The 23103-nt window shown below is 40.3% G+C and overlaps 1 protein-coding gene across 1 annotated transcript; it reads right to left on the bottom strand.

Moving 5' to 3' along the window:
- Window positions 1-330: 330 nt before the first annotated feature.
- MYLIP (myosin regulatory light chain interacting protein) lies at window positions 331-21046 on the bottom strand. Its single transcript, XM_074943166.1, has 7 exons — window positions 20855-21046; window positions 18995-19185; window positions 5081-5266; window positions 4006-4203; window positions 3332-3496; window positions 2282-2702; window positions 331-1746 (listed from the first exon to the last, which is right to left on the bottom strand). The coding sequence occupies exons 1-7, from the start codon at window positions 20954-20956 to the stop codon at window positions 1657-1659; spliced, it is 1353 nt and encodes a 450-aa protein (XP_074799267.1). The 5' UTR covers window positions 20957-21046; the 3' UTR covers window positions 331-1656.
- Between the last annotated feature and the right edge of the window lie 2057 nt (window positions 21047-23103).

The raw sequence follows: 23103 nt of genomic DNA, 5'->3' as shown, positions 1-23103 counted from the left end.
GTAGCTACAACATGAAAAAAGCTTCCTCCTCCAGTTAGCTCAAGAGAGGAACACAAAAGAGAAGGGTCTGATCCAGAAAGATTTTAAGCACCATTAACCTGAATGGCAGTTACAAATGGTCAGTACCTCTTAGATCAGTCCCAAAATATGCAGGTTTATGAAAAAGAATGGACAATATGATAACTGCAAAGGAATGGATTATGTATGACATGGCAGGATTTCTCACAACAAAACTAATAAGCAGACTTCCAAATACTATCAATAATGTAGAAAGACATCTGATTTAAAGTCCTTTATTAACCTGAATATAAAAAGACAGAAGTTGTCTACAATATAGGACAGAGTTCTTGCTTCATGTGGAAACAAAATTTCTTTACAAAGTGAAAAAATAAATACCTCTTGGAGTAAGGTTTATATGCTAATATGTGCGATAAAAAAGTAGAGTTTTAATATTTTGACAAAATGTCTGTGCAAAGAAACAAATGCATAAACACACATTACTGCTACATTAAGGCAATATGAAAAGTATACTCAGAAAATCTCAGTAAAGTGACAGTGTAGTTTTCTAGCTTTAATTTAGCTAGTATTGCACCCAAATATGGTCTTCTAGTTTCCTCTAAATCATGGAGAATACACTAGTTGACTGAAGTCCAAAATGCCCAAATGGGGGGTGGAAGATATAGAGTTTTAGCAAGCAACTCAAAAAATAAACTTATGAAAGCACTTAAATTATACAACGTTTACACTATTTAGGCCAAAATGGATTTTTGATAGTTCAAGCAAAATCAGCCTCCACAGGTAAGGCAGATTTATAGGATGACAGATGAATTTGTGGCAACCTGGACACATCTCTAGGGTTGGCTAACTTACATCCTTCCCAAGTGGAAATGGTCTTCCCTTTTGATTTGCAAGCAAAGCCCCAGAACATTTCCTCAGTGGAGCATCATTACTAAGCAGGAGAGACTTTCCTGACTAACCCCTCAACATCCAGAAATTAAAATTTGCTGTAAAGAACACTTCCAAAATTATCACTGATTTGAATTAAGCTTTGATTAGATTGCTGATTTAAATACAACTGCCTGCTTAAAGCCTTGCAACCTCAGGTTTTTAAAAATACCTGATTTTTAAAATAGTTTCCCCTCACTTCAGAACAATTTACTAAACACAGAAACTATGAACATAATAAAACTGATGTATAAATTTGTAAAAAACTAGTTTTGCTATTAAAATAATGGAGTGATCACACTAAAGGAACAAAATAAAAAAAACTTAAAACCAATTATAAAATGTGTAAAACTACATATTGAAATATCCCTGCTGGGTATATCAAATTGACTTTACACCACATTCCCCAGAATTACCTAGCTTTTGGCAATATTGCCACATTGCAAGCTCATGCATCAAGAAGAACTTTTTCATCCTTTAGATGACATGAATTTATTTAGAGTTCTGTTTTCACAAGATGACCCCAAACCATTTTCTTGGGCATGCTGAACAGAGAATATTGACCCCTCCATGACCCAAAGGTGTAGTGGGAGTTTTGCTTCTCATTGTAGGCAGGAGCTGGAGTGATTGCCTTCTTCACAATCAATGGCTGTAGTTCATCTTAGTGCAGTTTGTAAAAAGTACATGATGCTTTAGAAGTGTACATGTTGATCATATCACTGTCAGATTGAGAAGACTGGTGTGGGTTGGCAAATACACGTGCTGGACATGCTCTACCCGAGACCTGCAAACTGGGCATGACTGGAGAGAAGATAGAAAGTATTAAGGAACACTCCTTCACCACAATTTTCGGAGACCCTATATGTCTCATGAGCACAAAGTCATCACCTTAATGAATAAACGTTGGTCAGACTGAAGTATTCAGGTCTGTCTCTATTTCCAACATGACACCAAAAGGAACTTCCATGCCACTGATTCCTAACTTCTCCGCAAAAAATGCCTTAATTTACATCAAAAGTAATGACTACATACTATACCAGACCTGAAGAAGAGCTCTGTGCAAGCTCAAAAAACTTGTCTTTCACCAACAGAAGCTAGTCCAATAAATTACCTCACCTATGTTGTCTTTCTTCACAATACAGCCTCACCTATTTAGCTTATCATCTAAACATAACATTGTGAACTAAGACATTATGCAAACTGAGTTTAAATACCAAATCAAACTTTGAGTATATTGGTCAAGATCAGTTAATTATACTTGTAAAAAATGAACTGTAAAGTGAAATCAGCTGTTTAACACATTAATGTGGAATGTCCCAAGTGACATTGCAATTACCTGCAATTGGGCAGCACAGGTCTCACAGCATACTGTGTGGCCACAGGGACAAAAGGTTGAATTTATTTCTTCCTCACAACACACCATACATAGCATAGACTCCTTCAGCTTCCGCAACTTCTCTTGAAGAGCTTTTGTTTGCTGGCAGCTGAGACCCTCACAGCTGTCACAGTTCATATTACTTTCTGAAGACTTAAGGGGAGAATTTGGTGGCGTTTGGTCACTTCTTGAAACAAGATCCACAATACCAGCATTGTAAAGAGTCCTCCTTGCATGATCATAAACCTCCTTTGATGTTCGTTTAATGTCAAAGACATACTTTTTGCCAAGATTAATGTTTTCATTCAGGAACAAGGATGCTAGGTGACCCTTTAAATCTCGACTGTACTGCATCATGACAGCGCTAGTAACAGTGTCACACCTACAAGACAAACCCATGAGACAAGTGAAAAACTTGGTTAATACTGAAACCTCAGTGTATCTTATTTGTTCCCTGAGCTCAGACACCCGCGAAGGATGGAAGATCCACAGCATGGTTAGCCTACATAATTTTGTTTCTATATATGACAGCTGTATTTGCAAGGATTTTTACAAACAGAATTAGAGGAATGAAGCTATAGATTTTGATGTTTTCCATAAATTATAAACTTGTTTTCATTTCTAGCATATATTAGTGTCTACTGCTTACTGAGGTATCTATTAGAAACTGATTTAGTTCTCATTCTGAGGAAGTGCTATGTATATTGTAGTAGTGCAGAGAAATATCTTTTATATTCTCACCCCAGAAAACCTCAACAATAAGAATCTATCCAGCTCTTGGATGTAACAGAAGCAAAGTAGGACTATGCTTGAATTTTGTTTCATACCATTCCTGGTGTTGTGTGTGCAGGAGTAGCAGCAAAGATATGATGGAATTCTGCAGGGGAATATCTAAAATGCAAGGTAGTCTGAGGAAGTGTCAAATACCTACAATCCTGTGCCAAGTTTAAATCCTGACTCAACTGCTGTTGAAAAGGTAGGAAGAGTGGTTTACTCACTAATAATACAAACCTGTAAAATGCATGTGTCTCTGTTATTGCTCTGTACAGTCCACTTGCTGCTCTGGTACTGATCATCTTAAACAAGAGAACTATGCTATTACCAGACTCCTTGGTGACTGTCAGATACACATTCTTCCCAGACTGGGTTGCCATTTGAACAACAGGATAAGCAATCCTAAATGTGAATAGAAAATGATGAGTAGTGTGCGCGCGTGGGGGGGGGAATTATTCTCCTTCTAAAAATTAAGACAATTTCTACAGCCACTCACATATTGTATTATGAGAAACGTCCTCTAAGACTACCCAGAAGAAATTAACAGCTACATTTGCAAACAAGAGGCCTTCCCAATCTTCTATAATGCTAGATTGAAAATGCTACACTGAACAAGTACAGGACAGCTATACCACTAATACAGTCCCCATGGAAGCACATAATTTATTTGTATAGCCCCAAACACAGCGTTTTAAATCAATGGTCTCCTGATGAAAAGGCTATCAGAAGTGGATAAATCCCCAGGCACTGCATGCTTTGGCAGCTCTTGCATGGTCCAACCAGAACACAAAGATACAAAAGATTTTAAACACACTTCCTTTAGAACACCACAGTTTTGATTATATAGGTATAGAACCAAAGTATAGCTCACAGAAGTCAGAAGATGAGATTCTTTCGCCCCAGGAACTTACCTGTTAATGGGGCTGAAGTCATCTTTACAGATGGAGATGCCGTCAGGCCCAACACCAATAAGAAGTTTCTGCCCTTCACTGTCTCTCACTGAGTGCCACTCTACCCCATAGTTCTCCAGTGTTGACACAATCTGCAGAACCTGGTACTCTGCTGAAGCCTGGCTCAGCCCTTCTAGTTCCTTGTGCTTTGCAGTAATACTGTGGATAAAAAAAAAGACTGATAGGTGAACCATTCAGCCATATGCAGTAATTTACAGCAACATCTCATTTTAACAAGGTTTTAAATGATCAAGTTAGGTGGTCCTTATATAAAAGTACTAAATTAGTTGGTCTGTTTAGTTATAGCTGGCTATATGTTTCTGATCATTAAAGTGACAGAACTAAATATTCTTGGACTATTTAAAGGATCCATATATTGATTGATTGTGTGTGTGTGTGTGTGTGTGTGTGTGTAGAAAGAGAGATCCTTTCTTTATATAAATATAAAGAAAAAGCTGCATGCTATTTTAGAAACTGTCCCTTGTGTAGAAAGGCTTTCAGATCGCAAAGTTCCTAGCAGTAAAAAATTCACATACATGCAAATACAACATTTAGAATTTTTCTCCTTGACGTTCAGGTTTTACACTAGAAAAATATGTGCACATGTGCAGGAAGTAGACTCAGGCTTGTTTATAACACAATCTAAGGGTATTAAAATTATGGAGAGTCTAGGTATCTAAAGTCCTAAAATTGTACCTTTAGACAAATATAGTCTTCTATATGAAAGACTATTTAGGCTACTTTTAACTTTCTAATCAAGGAATATTTAAATAGTTACCACTTCTATTTCCAAAAAGGAAATGTAAACTGCAGTCTACAAATGCAGCAGATATGTAGGGCCACTTTCATTAAAAACATTCTGGTTAGAATTTGGTTTCCTTTCAAAGAATAGCTGACTAACACTAGCTTTGATTTTTTTGCAACATCACTTACACTTACGTTTTAGCACCAAATAGCCAGACATTATCATTTACTAATTTAAATTCTTAAACAATTTTTGTCACTGGTTGTTAGAGTAGTTACAGCAGTTACTTACCTGTCTAAGGTGGCAGTAGTGAGTTCCTTTGCACACATCTCTTCATAACTGTACTTGGCAGTATTCTGGTTATAATCCCCAAACTTCATGTGAGCCAACAATGCACTAAGTTCAATGGCATGCTCTGAAGAACACTGAAGATTACCAGCCAAAAGATCCTCCCTTATATGCAAGAAAAACATATGCCTGCAAGAGAATTACTTTTTATTTTTAAAAAGTTTGACTAGCACAGAAGTCAATAATCGTTTGAGATTCTAGAATGGTCACTGAGCATATTAAATACCGAATAGTTCTGGCATCAGAGTTAGAAAACTGACTTGATTTTGTTAACGCTTATGCTATCTTTTCAAAAGCCAGCCTACATTAAAAGATGAGTTTCTTTCAGCAGCTTCATTTAAATACTGAATTGTCCAGCAAGTCCAAAAAGATCAAATATCTTAAGGCCATTAAAAAAAATTCTCACTATCAGTGAATATCTGAAATGTTAAAGTCATCAAGTGAGAATTACAGATTAAACAAAGAAAGCACTCATATTGCATGTAAAAGGCTACCCATGTAGTTACGTTGTTCCACTGTCATTTCTAAATAAATATGCATTACTTCAGTAGGCACTATCATTCGTAGTTAAGTGAAGCGAATATTGTAAAATACTAAGCATAAATCAGCACATGCAGTTCTGTGAAATATTACAGTTGAGAAATCTGTGGGAGATTTTTCTGTTTATTCAAAACAAACAGCTCTCCAATAGTACTCTTACAGAGGTGGTGTGATTTTCCCCAGCCTGAAAGAATCCAGCGAAAAATACTTGAAAAACCTATAAAAGTGCTGTGAAAACATATATATACTATGTTTACTTTGTAAGCATATTTATTCAGCCATTGAGTGCCGTTCTGGGTTTAGCCTCGGACCTTTATATTTGGATCTGTCATGTTGGCTAAACAGTTGAAAAAAACAGGATGGATAAAAATCAATTTGAAAAATTCAGACTTATTTAAATCAATTTAAATTAAACCATTTAAAATTTGACAACCTATATTTAGACCTAAAATTATAAGCTATAAAAATAATTTACATTACATAAAAATAGACTTCAAGCAGTATGTATTTTCAGCTGTTTTAAAAAGTCAAATCACTGAACTGGTGGCAGTCACTCACTAAGCACCAGGAATCAGAGTTTGAAATGTTAAAACAGCTTTTGACAGAAGTAGTCTCTTCTGCAGATGCAGAGAATATTTTCTTCAAGTCACTTTCTTCAGCTAGTTCAAATCAATGACTAGTTTATTCAAAGGTGAGAAACCGAAGGAAAATTGAAAAAAGCAGGAAAGCCTGTTTTAATATTCCAAATTATAAATAAAAATTAGGTATGAAGATGAGATGTTCTAGTTCTAAAATCTTGGAAGGGCCTGATGACCAGAAACCACCAGTTCAATTCAGTAACTACTAATACTTCCTTTGTTTAATAAAACAGTTTTAAATGCAAAACATGATCAACTTTTTCTTATGTATCCAGCACACTGAAGGTAGTTGTATAGAATTAATAAAACCAAACTTTTAGAAAAATATTGGTTCTGTACATTTAATTTTCCATCCACATACAGCTTGAAACAAGTCTCATGTAAAAAATTAATTTAGTAAATATGAAAATGCTTCACTCATTTTCTAACATAATAAAAATGTAAAAATTACGAACCTGAACAAATGAATGTTAAGCTCTGTAACTGCTTAAATGTGTAGATACACTGTGTCCTTCTGGTTAGCAAGAGTACCACCAAATTTAGTATAAAGGCCACATTTTGTTTCAAATCAACATGTTTTAAGGGTTACCAACCAATGAGAATCAACCTTACATACTTCAGGAAACTAACTACAGAGTACAAATGCAAAACAAGATTAAAAGTCATGGTTTCCTGCTTGCCAATTTAAATCAGTTAAACCTGGTGATGGAAATCAATGTGATCACAGACTAATTGCCATATTTCGGGTGTTAAAGCAGAGACTCATCCTGAAGCAAGATGCAGAGCTACTCCAAGGTCTGGAACAGGGACTTAAGGGCTTACCCACTGTAGCGCTTCAGTGTAGACACTACTATGCCAACAGGAGTTCTCCTGTCAGGGTATGTAATCCAACTCCCCAAGAAGCAGTAGCTAGGACAATGGAAGAATTCTAACAACCTGTGTAAACTGATCTAGCCCCTGGTGTAACGATGTTGCTGAGGGGTGTGGATTTTTCACACTCCTGAGCAATGTAGTTGGGTTGATCTAACTTTTCAGAGTAGACCAGGCCTTAAGCTACGTCTACACTTACAACATTATGCCACTGTAGCACTTCAGTGTATATACTCACTACAGCAACATAAGGGGGTTTCCTGGTGCTGTAGTTAATCTACTTCACTGAGAGGGGGTAGCTAGGTGAATTGAAGAATTCTTCCACCCATCTAGCATGGTCTGCACACCCCTGAGCAACGTAGCTGGGTCAATTTAATTTTACAGTTTAGACCAGACCTTATTTGGGAATCAATATTCTGCTCTTCCATTTCAATAGTGGAAGTTTTTTATGCAATGGCATATTTGATCTTGAAGAATTAAAATAAATGTATTTTCTGCATTTTAAGGTGAACATAAAACCTATCTAATCTTGCTAATCAATTTTTGACCATGTTTATTTTAGACCATTTATTTTAGAACTATCCATTTTCATTACTTCAGCTAACTTGTTCACCAGTTCCCTACCTTCTTAACTTTAGACATGCTGAGTCAGGTAAGTTCTTACATTTCGTAATCCTTACGCATTTGCCAACCAATTCGATGCACTGAGCGGCAGATTTCACATTTGCTACAGTTAGAATGAGAAAGTTATCTAATGAATAAATATTGTAAAGACTAAAAATAACAAGAGCTAGCCAAGTCCTGAATAGTGATGAGTTGCAACCTGAGTTGCAGCTCTCTTCCCCTGCCACCCTCCAGGGGAGGAGGGGAAGAGAAGGGATGCTTATATCTTCAATCTGACTACATACCAATACACACAAGAGAGAATTGATATACCAAATATAAAAAACTAACCAAAATAGCTGTTTTATAAAGCAATCTTATGCATCATGAAAAAAAATTCATTTTATTTTTGCTTTGCTGTTTACCTCTAAAAAAAACCTGAAGCATTATTAAAAAATTGCAACATGTTTAACTGTAGGGTTTATATCAAATTGAAATTTTAGCCACATGCATGCAATCTGACAATATATTTAACTTTTTAAGAGCAATTAATGCAGGTTATCTAAATTAAACTACTCAGACTTGCTCTGGCCAAGACAGCTGTCTAACAGTAATCATTTGTTCAACTTTGCCTCCCCCCAAGATTAGAAATATGAAAAGTCTGTTTATACATTTCTGCATACTACTGCTTCTTTGAAAGTACTTATGATTTATGTAACAGTGACATTTAAAGGGATATAGCAAACTTGAAAACATTCTCTGCCTGAAAAATTTACTCCTACTATAGTTGCAAGTGACAAGATTACAACTGAAAAAAAGCAAAAAATATTTCAGTGTGCTTTGTGCAGTTGACAGCACTTTGATTATACAGGAGAAACAGCAAGAATCTCTACCATTACTGAGAAGGCCCTACAGACATCAACAGGGAGCTGTGAAAAAGCTAAAGATTTCTCCAGCAGATAGAAATGCATTAGAGAAGAAACTACAATAGAGACAACTGTTCTAGAACCACTTCCACCTTCTCTTGCTAAAGACCTATCAAGCCTAAAAAGTGAAGATGCAGAGAAGATACAGAATTCCAGTGTGACCTTGGGCAAGTCACTTGGCCTCTCTGTGCCTCAGTTCAACTATAAAATGGAGATAACAGTACTTCCCTAGCTTACAGAGGTGTTGTGAGGTGTTCAGATATCATGGTAATGGGGGCCAGATAAATAGTTCAGACAGACGCCCACTGTAGCTTTTTCACCTTTATTTTTATAAAAGGACACTTGAATGGAGCAGACAAAGCAAAATTGGGATGGAAAAATTTCTAAAGGCTTTAATCAGTTACAGAGCGCTCAACATTTAAAATGCTAATTTTGACCAGTGTTCCCTCTTCATACAACCTGTTTCAGTTCACACTCCCCAAAGTCATTTTAATCAGTCAATTTTAATGAATATCTAAGTTCCAGTTGCCTGATACACGTGCAACAACCAGAGCCTCAGAATCTGGTGAAGTCAGCTGCCCTAGGTAGTATCAGATCACCAAATTAAAATAATGGTGTGTTACTTAACATGAAAAGTTGTGAACTAGACTCCTAATTCTGCCAAGTTCATCTGCAGGGCTGAATGGACTACCTGTAGCATTCTTGAGCCAGGAGGCATTAAACCAAATTTCTGCAAACTAGTTTTGGGGCTTGAGTACAAAGCTTTTATTGGATCTCCAAAAGCCAGGACAGACTCAGGTGGATCTCTAGGCAAAAGGTGCTCAATTCTTCAGATCTATGCATTCATTTCTAGGACATTCTGTTCAACAAGGCAGAGAGATTCAGCACATTCAGAAAACTGACTGGAAAGTCAAGATAAAAATGAAGTGGTGGTTCCAAGAAGCATTCCTGTAGCAGTTCACTAATTCAAAAACTGAAGCCTTCTTTAAGTTGGTTTCTATTTAATTTTTTTTAAACAAACTGCACCGGTTGCTATAAACTATTTCAGTTCAACAAGTTTATTAAAACTGAATTAAACAGTCACTGACCAAGTTTCATGGCTACATTATTTATCGTTTTAGTTATGCAAGGATACATTTTTAACCCTTAGAAACATGCTGGAAAAAACACTACTTTAGTCTCATTAGAATTGCTACAAAAGTTAGTACTTCACCAGTTCTAAGATTCTGCCTTCTCTTATATCATGTGACTGATTCAAACAAGTAGTTCTTTAATTTATTTTTCCAAACCAGTTGTACAGTATCACTTCAACCTTAAAACCTCTTTAAAATACAAAGCAAATCTTCATAATGCAAATTTTCACTCTTAAATTAAGTTTTATCATGGTTTGTGTTAATCTTAATATCTCCCAGACTTAGGCTTAGTAATGTCAGAAGTGTGCCAGTGAAAAAAAAACTCTGAAATCACTTGTATACAGAAAAACTGCTTTCCAGTGTAGTAACAGAAAGTCACCCATACCTCCCTTGAAGACCTTCAATCATGGATTCACATAACGTTGTAACATTAATAGGAAAGAGTTGAAATTAAGAGTTTAATCTTACTACTCTGCAATGCAGGACAAATCCTCCTCTCAAGTTTAACTGTAGTATTCCTGCATGACAATCATTCAAAATTTCTTGCCTCCAGTGTAATGCACCCAAGATTGTATAGCATTAGGATATTAAAACTTGTCTTCTGTTTTGAGTCTGAATATTTTTGTTTGAGAATGAAGCCAGGTGCTCCAGAATATTTCTGGATATAAAGCAGACTACCTCAAAATATAATCTACAGAATTACTGTCAGAACTGCAAAGTAGCTAAAGGTTTGTCCATACAGGATAATTCACCAAAGTTAAGAGAATTAACTAAAGGTGAAGTTAGGGTGCATACATTAAAGTGCACTGCACCCCAAAGTGGATCTTCTCATTCAGAAGTAAAATGGCCTTAGTTTGCTGTAGCTTGATCCTTGGAATTAAGGCCACTTTACTTCTCAATGCAAGGATCCGCACAGGGATTTAATGCACTAATATATGTGCATTAACTTCACACCTTTAGTTAGTATGGCAACTCCCACGTAGACAAGCCCTTAGTCTTCAATTTGACATTTCTAGCTAATTGGAGCCCATAACAGGGCTCAGGAGTCCCAAGGCTTTTTGAAATAAAGCATTTAAGGCAGTTGGAACAACAGTACCAAGAGGTTTCTGGCCAAGCACCTACAACATTAAAATTAGTTTATTTTAATCTTCTCTCTTTTATACTGCCCTAATCTTTCTCATACAAATTTTATTGACGTTTTAGCAGCATACACAAACCCTCAGAAAAACTTCAGAATCAAATGCATACTGGCTTAGATTTATTTTTCTTTTTGATAGTACTTTTTTTTCCAAAATTAAAAAGCAATGCTAGTGATGCAGAAAAGGTGGTCAACATAAGGATCTTTGTCTAAATGGTCAACGGTATGAAAATAATTTTAGGGGTACTGAAAACTACCAACCCTAATCACTTACACAAATCTACATGTTGTGCCTACTGTTCCTCTCTTCATACATGATTTATGCAGAGTCCCTGGAGTGACAGCTGTTGCAAACAGAAACAGGTACTTAGGAGCCATAATGAAATTTAGACAGGGGCAAAATTCAACAGCCCACAGAAAGCATAATTGTATATATTCCAGATTTTAAGTCAGACTTGAAATTCTACTTCCCCTTCAAGAAAAAAAGTTCACACTTAATATGCAAGTTCTGATATCAAAATATTCCTTTTGTATCCATAAAGGTAATTAAAAATCTTTTTAGTCTAGTAAGGTAAATATGGGAACAGTCCAACAGGACTGTCTTAATCCCTTTCTTGTTCCACGCTCTAGCTGAATGGTGCCTACAAGGGAATGAGGCTGAGGTAGCAAAAAAAGAGCTGCAATCTCCATCCACTCTGCTTGTGGTGGGAGAGGCAATAGGTGGCCAGTGTTTCTCAAAACTAGGTGGCACAACCAGGAACATACATCTCTTGGAACCTCCAGTTACTGCGCTCTTGGTAGAAATACTGCCAGTCCTTTAGGGGCTAAACCCCTCTAGTACCTGGGGGTCCTCTCACTGATACTGAAATGTAATTTGCAGCTCCTTGCATGAGGTGAATTTGAACTATGAAGTATAATTTTCTCAAAATGGAGTTACACTGTTGAAAAACCACCACCTGAAAAGCTGAAAAATAAGGCCCACCTACCCCAACAAGATGACCCAATGTAAGTTAGTTACCTGATATGAGAATCTAAAACTCTGCACTGGTGTACTCCTATTATATTTCCCAGTATCTCTATCCTAATTTGCTCTCTGTAAAAGTAAGTGAAAGGTTACTAACACTATTCAACTCTGCTTCAGATAAACAATTAGATGCATTCAAACACATGCTAGTTTCAATGGCAGCAGTTAGCTTTTATTTGCTCTTAAAATAAGAGGGCACCATATCTAATTCAATTCCATGCGCAGCCAGTGTTACTATGTAAAATAAGCGAGAAACTGGCCATTTCCTCACTCTATTCCCCATATAATCAAATGTCTAAATTAGCTATAAATTTACATAAACAAACCAGCCATTCTTACTAACACTGGCCCATAAGAGCAACTAGGTAATGTGGTAATGAAGCAGTTCACTGTACTAGTCTTTAAACCAGAATGCTTATTTTGCATTTTTCTTACTGAGTCACTATATGTATATTTCAAAAATACACAAGTAAACAAAACAGTCCTCAATGGAATATAGCAATGCCATATTTTTGAACAAAACTGTTCTCAAAGTAAAACAGAGCTATTTTAAATGCTAGTTCATTAGACTTTTCAGTGTAATATGTCAGTGACAAAAAGGTGCCAAGAGCTATATATGAGTATCTGATTTTCAACCCAGTCACACAAGTAAATTATATAACCTACTTTGTCTCAGTGTCAGGTTACTGAAATAACATTAATAAAGCTTGTTTTAGTCAGGCATTATGTTTCTCAGCTTTCTAGAAAACCTGTTTTAAATAGAAAGCTAACTTTAATAGAAGTGATGGCCTCTGGTCAATTAGGAAACAAAATATAACTAACTGACATCAATCTTTGCAGAAAGCTTTCTTAACAAAATAAAGTGTCCATATATTACATATTGGAAAAAAGATGTGGACAAATTACCCCAGAGGTATGAGGTTTGATTTGGAAAACCATCAACCTATCAACCTCAGTCTAATACAATAAAATAAAATTTCTTTAAGATACTGTTCAAAGGGTCTCTCACATCAGTCAGGTTAAAAATATAAAAAGGAAATAAATGCTGGAGAAATTATGGTGAAAGAGGAGATTTTATGATTATCCAGCAGTCATGTCCAGTCATTAGAGTATTGCGATGCAATCCATAACCAAATATCACAAATTGTTAGTCTCTAAGGTGCCACAAGTACTCCTTTTCTAGTTGAAATGGTCACACAAAAGGAAAAGAAGAACTGGTCTCATCTGCTAATAGCCGCTCCACTACTGATCACCTCATACTGGAAAAAGAAAAACTGACAACCACAGAGGAATGGTTCAAAAAAATATGGGAGGCTGTGGTTATGGAAAACACCATATTAACCGAACAAACAGAAGGCAGACTGATACTTAGACAAAATACACCCATCCCTTTTTTAAAAAATATTAACATTTGATAGACATGCCTTGTCTTACTTAAATAGGTGTATGTAGAAATTTCATTTATTAAAATCACTAGAAACAATACAGGTGTTGTGATAATGCTTACTCTGTAATATGGTAACACCCTGTTTAATAGAAAGATTTGATGATTAAATTCCTGTATAATGTCTTTTTATACAAAAGCTAACTGTTGTAATGATAGTTTGGTTTCTGATATTTACCAGGCAAGGATTCGTAAGCTTGTTTAAACATTCCTAAATAAAGAGTTAAAAAATAAAAATGAACTTGTTTTATTTTACTTAGAATAATCTTTACTTTAAAATTAATTTCAATGCTATACTTCATAAACAAGGCACATTTTGTACATATGGGCTCAAGTTGAGAGTTTATCTTAACATACAAAATGATAAAGCAGTACATTTCAAAAGTACTACTATTAACTGCAATTTGTCCCTTCATACAGTTTGGCAAACATTGCTTATTGTTATAAAAAGTGACAAGTTCCAAGATTTCTTTGCTACTTGCTTCACAAAGAAATCTTTTAACCACAAAAGCAGAACTTTCTGCCTCGAGACAAGAGTTCTAAGCCAATCAGGAATTGAATGTCTTCAGATCCTGGGCTGTGTTCCAATGCAACAGTCACTGATTTGTTAGACATGCCTAGTAGCTATTAGTCAGGGGTTACTCGCAGTCAATGACCTAAAGTTACATTACCATCACTTTACCATAGGGAGCCATACATCCTCCTCTGGAGCCTCATTGCTAAAACAAGTACAAAAGAGCCACTCCTAGTCACTTCTGAGGTTTTAAAGTTTAACAAACTCATCTGAAAGTATAAGCTAAAACTGCTTCTGAAGTCTGCCAATCATCTTGGATCACAAATTCAAACCCATTTGCTTCCCTACTCTAAAAATCCCATTTGCCTTCTGTTAGAGAATTGTTTTATAGCAAGTTCTTTGATACAGCAAACACCACCCCTTAAACCCTGATTCCTCTGAATTCAATGGAGCAAGAACCCTGCTAAAGTGATCACTTGACAGTATAGGTTATTCTAATGAACAAACTACTTTAAACAAGCCTGGACCATCTATTAAAACATCTATTTACAAATGCAAAAAAATATTTTGAAAACCATGAAAGATGGAAATGTCTTTTAAACTGTGTTAGAACATAAACTGGTAATGTTTCAGATAAAATGAAAAAGTATATTCTTTCTCAAAGGAATTTATTTCCTACTCAAAGAATAACACAGAAACCTCAAAGACTGGAAAAGTTTACAACATATGTCCTTGAAATAGGCCTGCTCCTTTCTACATGTCTGAGAAAACTTGCTTGGGAAATTTGAGCTGCCACAGCATATTATTTCAATAGATCTATGCCTGCATTGACCATTTTACCTTTTATTTCAATGGAAACCAGTCTAAATTTGTGAACTTTGCAGCCATAGTTCACCACAATAAAGGTGTTAGATTTTAAAAAAACAGCAGCCAGCCAATAAACTGAAACCCACATTAGAGCACCAATAAAAGCAACTGTTTCCCCCTCTTTAAAAAGAAAAATTTAGTAGGCATAAGATACTTCATGCACACCTCCATTTACTTAACTAATGGCAGCTGTTTCATGGCCATAAAGGTTAGACAAATTAATCTGCTATGCCCTGGAAAGCCTAGCAATGCAAAGAAAAATAAAGACCATAGAAAATATTTAAGAGTTTAAACTTTTGTTTTCCACTATTTTCCATGTAGGCAAGAAAGAGAGGTTACTACTCAGTCAAAACAGCTTTCTGGCATCTATTTGATAGAAGTTGTTTTGAATACGTAACTGACATAAGAATTATAGACAACATTGTAAACTAAACACTCAGGCCATGACTACGCTACAGCTGTAGAGCCAGTGGAGGCACTTCCTACATCGATGAAAGGCTTTTCTTGATGTACTTAATTCACCTGTCTGAGAAGCGATGCTAGGTCAATGGAAGAATTCTTCTGTCAACCTTACTAAATCTACACCGGGGGTTAGGTTGACCTAACTATGGTGCTCAGAGCATCAAATTTTTCATGGACCTGAGCAATGCAGCAAGGTCAATCTAACTTCTGTGCATAGACCAGGCCTCTGAGTTGAATAATAAGTGTTAGCATACAGAGTTCTTTCTAATGAAATGGTAAAATTGCCTACTTGTGTTCTGACTTTAAAACCATTCAAAAAGGGGCAAAAAACAGTGTTTGACAACTGTGTCACTCCAGCTCTTCAATATTGTAGTATCTAGTAATTTACAGCTAACATGCTTTTGTAATTTAAAAGCAAGTGTGGTATTTAGTTAATTTAAGGAAAATCCAGGGCTGTGATCTGCATACCTCATGGTGTCAAGGTGTGACGAACATAAGCTAACTTCAGACGCAATATTTAACGTGGTACAAGCTAGACCTCCTGGCCTTATCTACACTGAAGAAATTGTCATGTTAACCACCGTTCGGACCACTTGACAGCCAACATATTTTTACATACAAAATTTTCATCAACAATGCACAGGCATTTGCACAACTGCTTTGAATAAAGCTGACTATCACATCATCCATCCCTGTGTTATCTGCATGGTTGCAATGTCAATGAAGAAACAAGGTGTTGCAGCTGTAGTGGTACAAATGATCCTCCAAACATGCCAGTGCACCTGCTCATTATTCAGTGACAGCTCAGACAAGCTTCTGGCCTGCTCTCCCTCCTCAATGTCTTCCCCTTATACAGGCCTGAGAATGCCATGGCACCTGCAGTGAGTGTGAGAGAATGCGTACCAGGCTGTAGCTCCTGGCCTTCAGGGACCACATGTAGTACTTTCTACAGGACAGAAATATTGGAATCAACTGAATTAAACCAGAAATGTGACCACAAGAAAAACAGACATTATGCAGTTCCAGAGTGCTGTGTATATCCAAAAGAGGATTGCTTAGTGCGGCCTACACAGTTGCAACTTGCACCACTGTAACCCCACCAGTTCAGTTAATAGTTTAATTATCTAACACAGATGCAACCTAAAAGACCTACTTACATCAATGTGAGTGCAAAAAGGTTTTTGTTTGTGTAATTTACACAAAGATAAGTGGTCTCAAGCCTGGTCTAAATCTAAAATTTAGGCTGACTTAGCTACCCCGAGAGATGCAGTTAAGACAACCTAAGTTCTAGTATAGATGCTATGACTTCAATGCAAGAAGTCTTCTGTTAACCTAGCCACCACCTCTCGTGGGGATGAATTAACAATAAAACAGAAAAATCCCTTCCATCACTGTAGCAAGCGTCTACACTACTGTATAGGCACACAGCTGCAGCGCTGTAGCTGGGCCACTATAACGTTTGGGGTGTAGACAAGCCCTCAGTTAAAACTAAGTTTGTCCTTTTTTATTATAAGGGAAGTCTTTTCATTTTTTCTGACTTTTTCAACCAGAGAAATATCAAGAATGTCAAGCCAGTTCTTCCTTTCTTATACAGGACTTTTTGGAAGTTCTCGGGCTTTAGACTGTGAGCTCTGACACCTTAACTGAATACTCAGGAGTATTCTATCTTTATAAAAGGATTCTCTCGCTCTCAAATGTTCATTGGAATTCAATATGTAAAAGTACCACTCAAACTCCTTCCCCTCTCAACTGCTATACTTGCAGGAAGTTGTCAAGGCAGTTTCACTAAATCTCTGGATGACCAAGAATTTCCAAGATAGAAAGGATTTGAATTTATATTATAAAACAAATTAAAAAAATTCAGATCTTCATACATCATAAAGAGGGGAAAAAGGACACATCTAATATGTAATCCTCCTGTGTAATAAGCATTCAGATCAGACCAGCCACACTGCACAAATGAATTAGCTGAAAATTTCTGGTAAAACGAAGAGTGAAATACCCGACAATCCTGGGATATGCGTGTTCATAATAAACTTGAATTTCACATTAAGATAGTGGATCATCATATTTTGTGCTATTTGTTTTCAGACAGTAGAGTTCATCAGTTTATGGCCCCCATCTAACACTAGAACCTAATGGCTGACAGAAATTAAATATATAAATGCTTTATGTTGCTAGTTCAAAAGGAAGAAAGTTATTGACCCATCCAATGAAGATGTGAGACATTTTCTCGTGTAAATTAAAATCAATAAGGCTTCATTACTATTTTTGCAGGAGTTTGGAACTCAAAAGATTGGTAACGATGCATTTTTCTGAAATGTAATGTATCATCAATTTAGTTATTGTGCTTTGTTAGTACACCTCTACCCGATATAACGCGACCCGATATAACACGGGTGCACATACAACGCGGTAAAGCTTGACACGCTGCTCTGAGCAGCATGTTAAGGGTGCCGGGCCGGGGCATTGAATAAGGGGCAGAGGGTCTCGGGGGTGGTCAAGGTCTGGGAGGCAGGAGCTGTGGGGGGGCACTTTTGGGGCCCCGCAGTCCCAGAGTGGCCCGGGGTGATTAGTGGGGGGCTGGAAGCAGCCCACTCCACTTCCCTCACCCCGGCCCCAGCCCCAGCCATGTCACTTGGGGGAGGGGCTTGGGGGAAAGGATTCCCCCCCGCACTCACCGGCAGCAGAGCAGCCCAGCCCCAGCCTGCTCCCAGCCACAGCGCTCCACTTCCCGCTGCAGGTGACTGCGGGACCTTTCCCCAACACACCACACCACCCCACAGCGACACAGCTGGGACAAGGAAAGTGGAGCGGGCTGGGGCCGCATCACTCTGCTTCCCACCACCGGTGAGTACGGGGGGCATCCTTTCCCCAACCTCCCCACAATCACCAGTGGTGGAAGCGGAGCACCATGGCTGGGAGGTGGCGGAGTGGAGCGGGCTGGGGCCGCATTGCTCTGGTTCCCTCCGCTGCTGGTGAGTGCCTGTCAGGGTGCAGGGTGTGTGGATAGGGGTCGGAGCAGGGGGGTTAAGTAGGGAGTGGGCTCTTGGGGGTGGCGGTCAGGAAACAAGGAACAGGGGGGTCAAAGCAAGTTTGACATAACGCGGTCTCACCTATAACACTGAGATTTTTTGTTTCCCGAGGACCGCATTATATCAGGGTAGAGGTGTATGTCTTCTACAGGAGAAATAAAACAGCTGTTCCTTTTGTAGCTTGAGAGAGGACCTATAGCTGTTTGAAAATTATTGTAATATGACACTAGACTAAGGAGTTTAGCAAGTTTAAGCATTGTGGGAGAAGCCACTTCCTACACAAGCAGTTCAGAATGACCTGCAGTAACATGCTGGAAGAGAGGTTACTATCGGGCATGAAAACTCAGTATAAATATCACATGCTACCGCCTGTATTTTTCTTTCACTTGTAGCAATAAATATGTATGGAATTAACTATGCTGTTCTTAGCTCTCATACTTAGCTACATATTATGAATAAGTTACCCTTCCTCTTCAAGCTCCAAAAAAGACAGAACAATACATTTAAAGTCATGTTAGGTTTTCACAGCAAGCTTATTTCAAAAGCAAATAATATAAGAGATACTAAATGATTGATATAGACAATGTACAGCTACTTTACAGTATTAAATTACAGAACATGAAAATGTGAAATGAAGTTCACTCAAGATTGGATTCATCTTACCTTGTCTGTTCTTGCAAAATAAGATGTGGTTCTACAAAAAACTTGACACGCAGTTTAAATCGGTAAGGAGCTAGTCCATCCATCTGCTGGGAGATCCTATTTCTCAAATTCAGCCATAAACTCTCTCCTTTGCTGCCCGTGAACTGCAGTCCAAAGTAATCAACTTCTATAATCCCCAACCTTCTGCATACCTATAACAAAAATTGAAGTTTTGTACAAGTGGCTCTAAAACATAGCTAATACCAAACCCATTACCCAAACACAGAAGTTTAGCTTTTTAAAAACTGCTCTCACACATTCCAAAATCTCAACACTCAAATAATAAATTTATCTTACTGAATCACTTTTCAGTAGAATCACAGAATATTAGGGTTGGAAGAGACCTCAGGAGCTCATCTAGTCCAATCCCCTGCTTATAGCATAAGTAGTCATCAAAACTAAGCAAAGCATTAAAGAAGCTGTCCAGATGGCAACCTACAGATATATATGTATATAAATATGAAATGGCAATAAAAACAGGAGGCACCTCTGTTGGTCCACAACACACATCACAGGAGTTATCGCTATTTCCCCCCTCAAACCTGGGCATCTAAGCAAGAGTGAGTGACCTGATTTTCCATGATGCGGAGTGTGGACTAAGGGGAGGTATGATAGAGATCTATAGAATCATGAATGATGAGGAGAAAGTAAATAAGTAAGTGTTATTTACCCCTCCCCCCCCCGAAGAACCAGGTTACCCAAATAAAATAATAGGCAGCAGGTTTAAAAACAAACAAAATAAAGTATTTCTTCACACAAGGCACAGTCAGCCTGCGAAAGTCATTGCCAGGGGATATTGTGAGGGCCAACAGGGTTCAACAAAGAATTAGTTAAGTTCACCAAGGATAGCTCTATCAATGGCTATTAGCCAAGACGGTCAGGGAAGCGATCCCATGCTCGGAGCCTAGGTGTCCCTAGCCTCTGACTGCCAGATGCTTGAGCTGGAAAACAGGGAACCCACAGTGACCGGCTCACTGGATAACTGCCCTGTTCATGCCATCCGCAGCACCTGGCGCTGGTCACTGCCTGCAGACAAGGGTACTGGGCTAGATGGACCGTTGGTCAGACCCAGCACAACCCTTCTTCTGAGCATCAGCAACGCCCAAAGAAGCCAAGGGCACTCCTGAAAACCAGGCTACTTGTTTAGGTGCCTAACACAGGCGGAGCGCCCCAGGTCTGACTATTTGGGCCACCACCGAGTCAACTGAGCAGGCAGCACGGTTCAACGGAGGCAGGGAGGACGGACAGATCAGAGGCAGCAGGGTAGCCCCCTCCCGGCCACGTGTCTAATGTTTAGGTGAATGTTTGCGGTGCCACGCGAGAGAACCCCCGAGCACAAGCCGGGGTCCCGCCTCGGGTTGGCTCCAGGGGCAGGGGGGTCCCTCCCCGCCCCCTAATCCTGGGAAGGGCGAACTCGCCGCAAAGGGGGGGATGGGAGAAGAGACGCTGAGGCCTCTCCCCACCCCGCCCGGCGGGGTCCCCCCCCGGGGGGAGCCCGAGCACCCGAGAGCGCAGCAGCCTCTGCGGCCAACATGGAGGAGGACTGGGGAGACTCGCCTCAGGGAAGCAACAGAAGCACCAGCCGCTTCTCCCGGCCCCCGACCCCTTCCCGTGCAGACACCCCCCGCTCAGCAACCGGCCCGCGGAGGGCGCGTTAGCTAAGGGCGCGCGCGAGCCCCGCGCGGGGCTGCCGCCGCCGCGTGACGGGAGGAGCCGCGGTGGGGGGGGGGGGGGGGGGTCGGTCGCGATCTCCGCAACGGCGGCGGCTTCCAGGGCCGTTGGGGAGCCGTGCGGCCGGGAGCCCCCGGGGCGGCGCCTCACCTGGTTGAGGCAGTCCTCGCCGTTGGCTTTGGCCTCCACCTCCACCTCCATCACCACCGCGTCCGGCCTGGTCACATAGCACAGCATGGCTGGGGCAGACATCCACCGCCAGCGCGGCCCCCGCCTCGGACACCGGAGCCGCTGCCGTCGCCGACCCAGCCACACACCCTGCCCGGTGCGCCGCCGCCGCCGCGGCGTATCCCCTCCCAGCCCCGCGGCCACTCGTGCGCGCTCGCCCGCCTCCGGTGCCGCCTCTGCCCTGCGCTCCAGCCGCCGCGCTCCGACCGGCAGCCGGCGCTGGCGCCCCCCCATATATCCACTCCGCCTCCCCGCCTCCGCCGCCGACCGGCAAAAGCCGGCCAATCCCAGCGCGTCTCTCATCGCGGCAGACAGCCGCTCTCACCAATCAGAGCGAGGCTCTCTTGCGACCGCGGGGGCGGTTTGTTGTTGCTGCTCCCTGACTCCCCCTGCTGGGCCACAGTGGGGTGGGGCCTGCTGCGCCCAACGGGGCTCTCTGTCCCCAGGAGGCAGGGGAAGCAGCCCCCTGACCCCACCCCTGACAGGCCCTGGAGTCTCTGGGGCTGCACAGAGCCAGGCTGTCCTAAACCTCTTCAAGCAGGGAGCCAGCCACGCTGAGGCTTGGGCTGCACTTCAACATTATATCTCCTTGTATTAGCAGTTTACTCACACCCCAGTTCACCAGCTATGCCCCCAACCCCCTGGTGTGGACGCAGCTGGCTCAATGGATGCATGCGGCTCTTGCCAGACTGAATGTTGCTCAGGGTGGTGGTCTTCCTACGCCAACAGAAACCCCCCTTCTGGCAGCGTAGGCTGCCTCTACCCTACCGGGCTGTGCTGACATAACTGGGCTGGCATAGGGTCTGTAGCATAGACGTAGCCTAAAAGCTAGTCTTCCTGTGGCATTGCTCTGAAATAGCTATTCATGAATAACGGCCTTTGTGGACACTTCTATTCTGAAATAAGAGGGATTTTTCCCAAATTAGTCCAGTCCGCTTTCGAGTTCTGTCTGGAGTCTCTGCTGGTGGGTCTGGGGATGTGTCTGCACTGGCGGTAGGTGTCTGGCCACAGGTATGCTGTGTAAAGTGACCAGGCTGGATGTGGTGGCAGGCCCCATGAGAGAACGTTTGGGCTGTAGTACATCATGTTTGCTGTGGCCCCATCCCCTCTCATTTCACTTTATTTACACAGATGCTACAACATTTGGGGGATCCTGTGAGCTTGAGGCCCTGGTACAACTGTTCCCCCTTCCCTTCTGTCAGCACTGTGTGGCAGTGATGGAGGAGGTTGAGGTAAAAGGCAACAACAAGGACTGTCTCAGAATTATTCATTTCAGAGTACAATATACAATTATAAAAATGTATTTTGGTATCTTATTTCTAGGCTAAAATGACTCATCTGATTCTGTGACTGGAAAATAATTTGAGATACCAATATTAAGATTAACACTATTTTCTCTGCTATGTCCACCTTTGTTCCTGATTATACCATTTATTTCACCATGCACAAGGCACAGGAGATGGGGCAAACTGTGTGCAAAAGTGGCCACAGACTAAAGTTCACCAACCTCCATGCACTGTGATGCTGCATCTGGGCACAAAGGATGATAGGCTGTCCTTGTATACAGAACTCAGTAGATATGAACTATTGTAATAGACAGTGTGGGCTGGCTAGAGGAAAAACACCTGCACTAGATAATTACCTAAAAGTATGCATTTGACAAAGGCACAGAACATGTGTGAAGTAAAATAGCTTCTAGCTGAGTGGTGGGCAACCTGTGGCCAATCAGGGTAATCTGCAGGCGGGCCACGGCCACTGGGAGCTATGGACGGCCATGCCTGCAGCCTGTCAATATAAACAAACTGTCTCGTGGCCCGCCAGCAGATTACCCTGATTGGCCACGTGCAGCCTGTGGGTCGCAGGTTGCGCACCACTGCTCTAGCTGCTTTAACCTACATAGGGAATAATATAAGCCAGTATGAAAGTAAAGAACACGTCAGCAGACAGGGGAGGTCCCAGAAAGAGGTAGCAGTCCAAGTGAATAATAGGCAGCACAGAGTGAATAGGAATAGGCAGTCTGTCAAGAATAAAATAGGGTTCTGGAAAAACTTCTTGAGACTAAATGGAAAAAAGAGTAGAGAACTAACTAGTGGAATGTCACCACATGGATGGACATTAATGTTCTTGCTGCAGTTAATTCTGTATGGCGCATCTGCTTCTGTCTCTCTGGG

Source organism: Natator depressus, chromosome 2 (genome assembly GCF_965152275.1).
Source record: "Natator depressus isolate rNatDep1 chromosome 2, rNatDep2.hap1, whole genome shotgun sequence".
Lineage (NCBI taxonomy): Eukaryota > Metazoa > Chordata > Testudines > Cheloniidae > Natator > Natator depressus.
The sequence above is the reverse complement of the archived record's forward strand: the minus strand, read 5'-3'. Positions and strand labels throughout refer to the sequence as shown.

Bases quoted from the DNA above. Each gene is read 5' to 3' on its own strand.
- MYLIP (XM_074943166.1), bottom strand. From the start codon at position 20,956: ATGTCTGCCCCAGCCATGCTGTGCTATGTGACCAGGCCGGACGCGGTG. The intron at 5,267-18,994 runs GTAAGATGAATC...ATTCTCTTGCAG, and splicing joins ATTTTGCAAGAACAGACAAG to GCATATGTTTTTCTTGCATA. The intron at 2,703-3,331 runs GTTTGTATTATT...TTTGTCTTGTAG, and splicing joins GAGACACATGCATTTTACAG to GTGTGACACTGTTACTAGCG.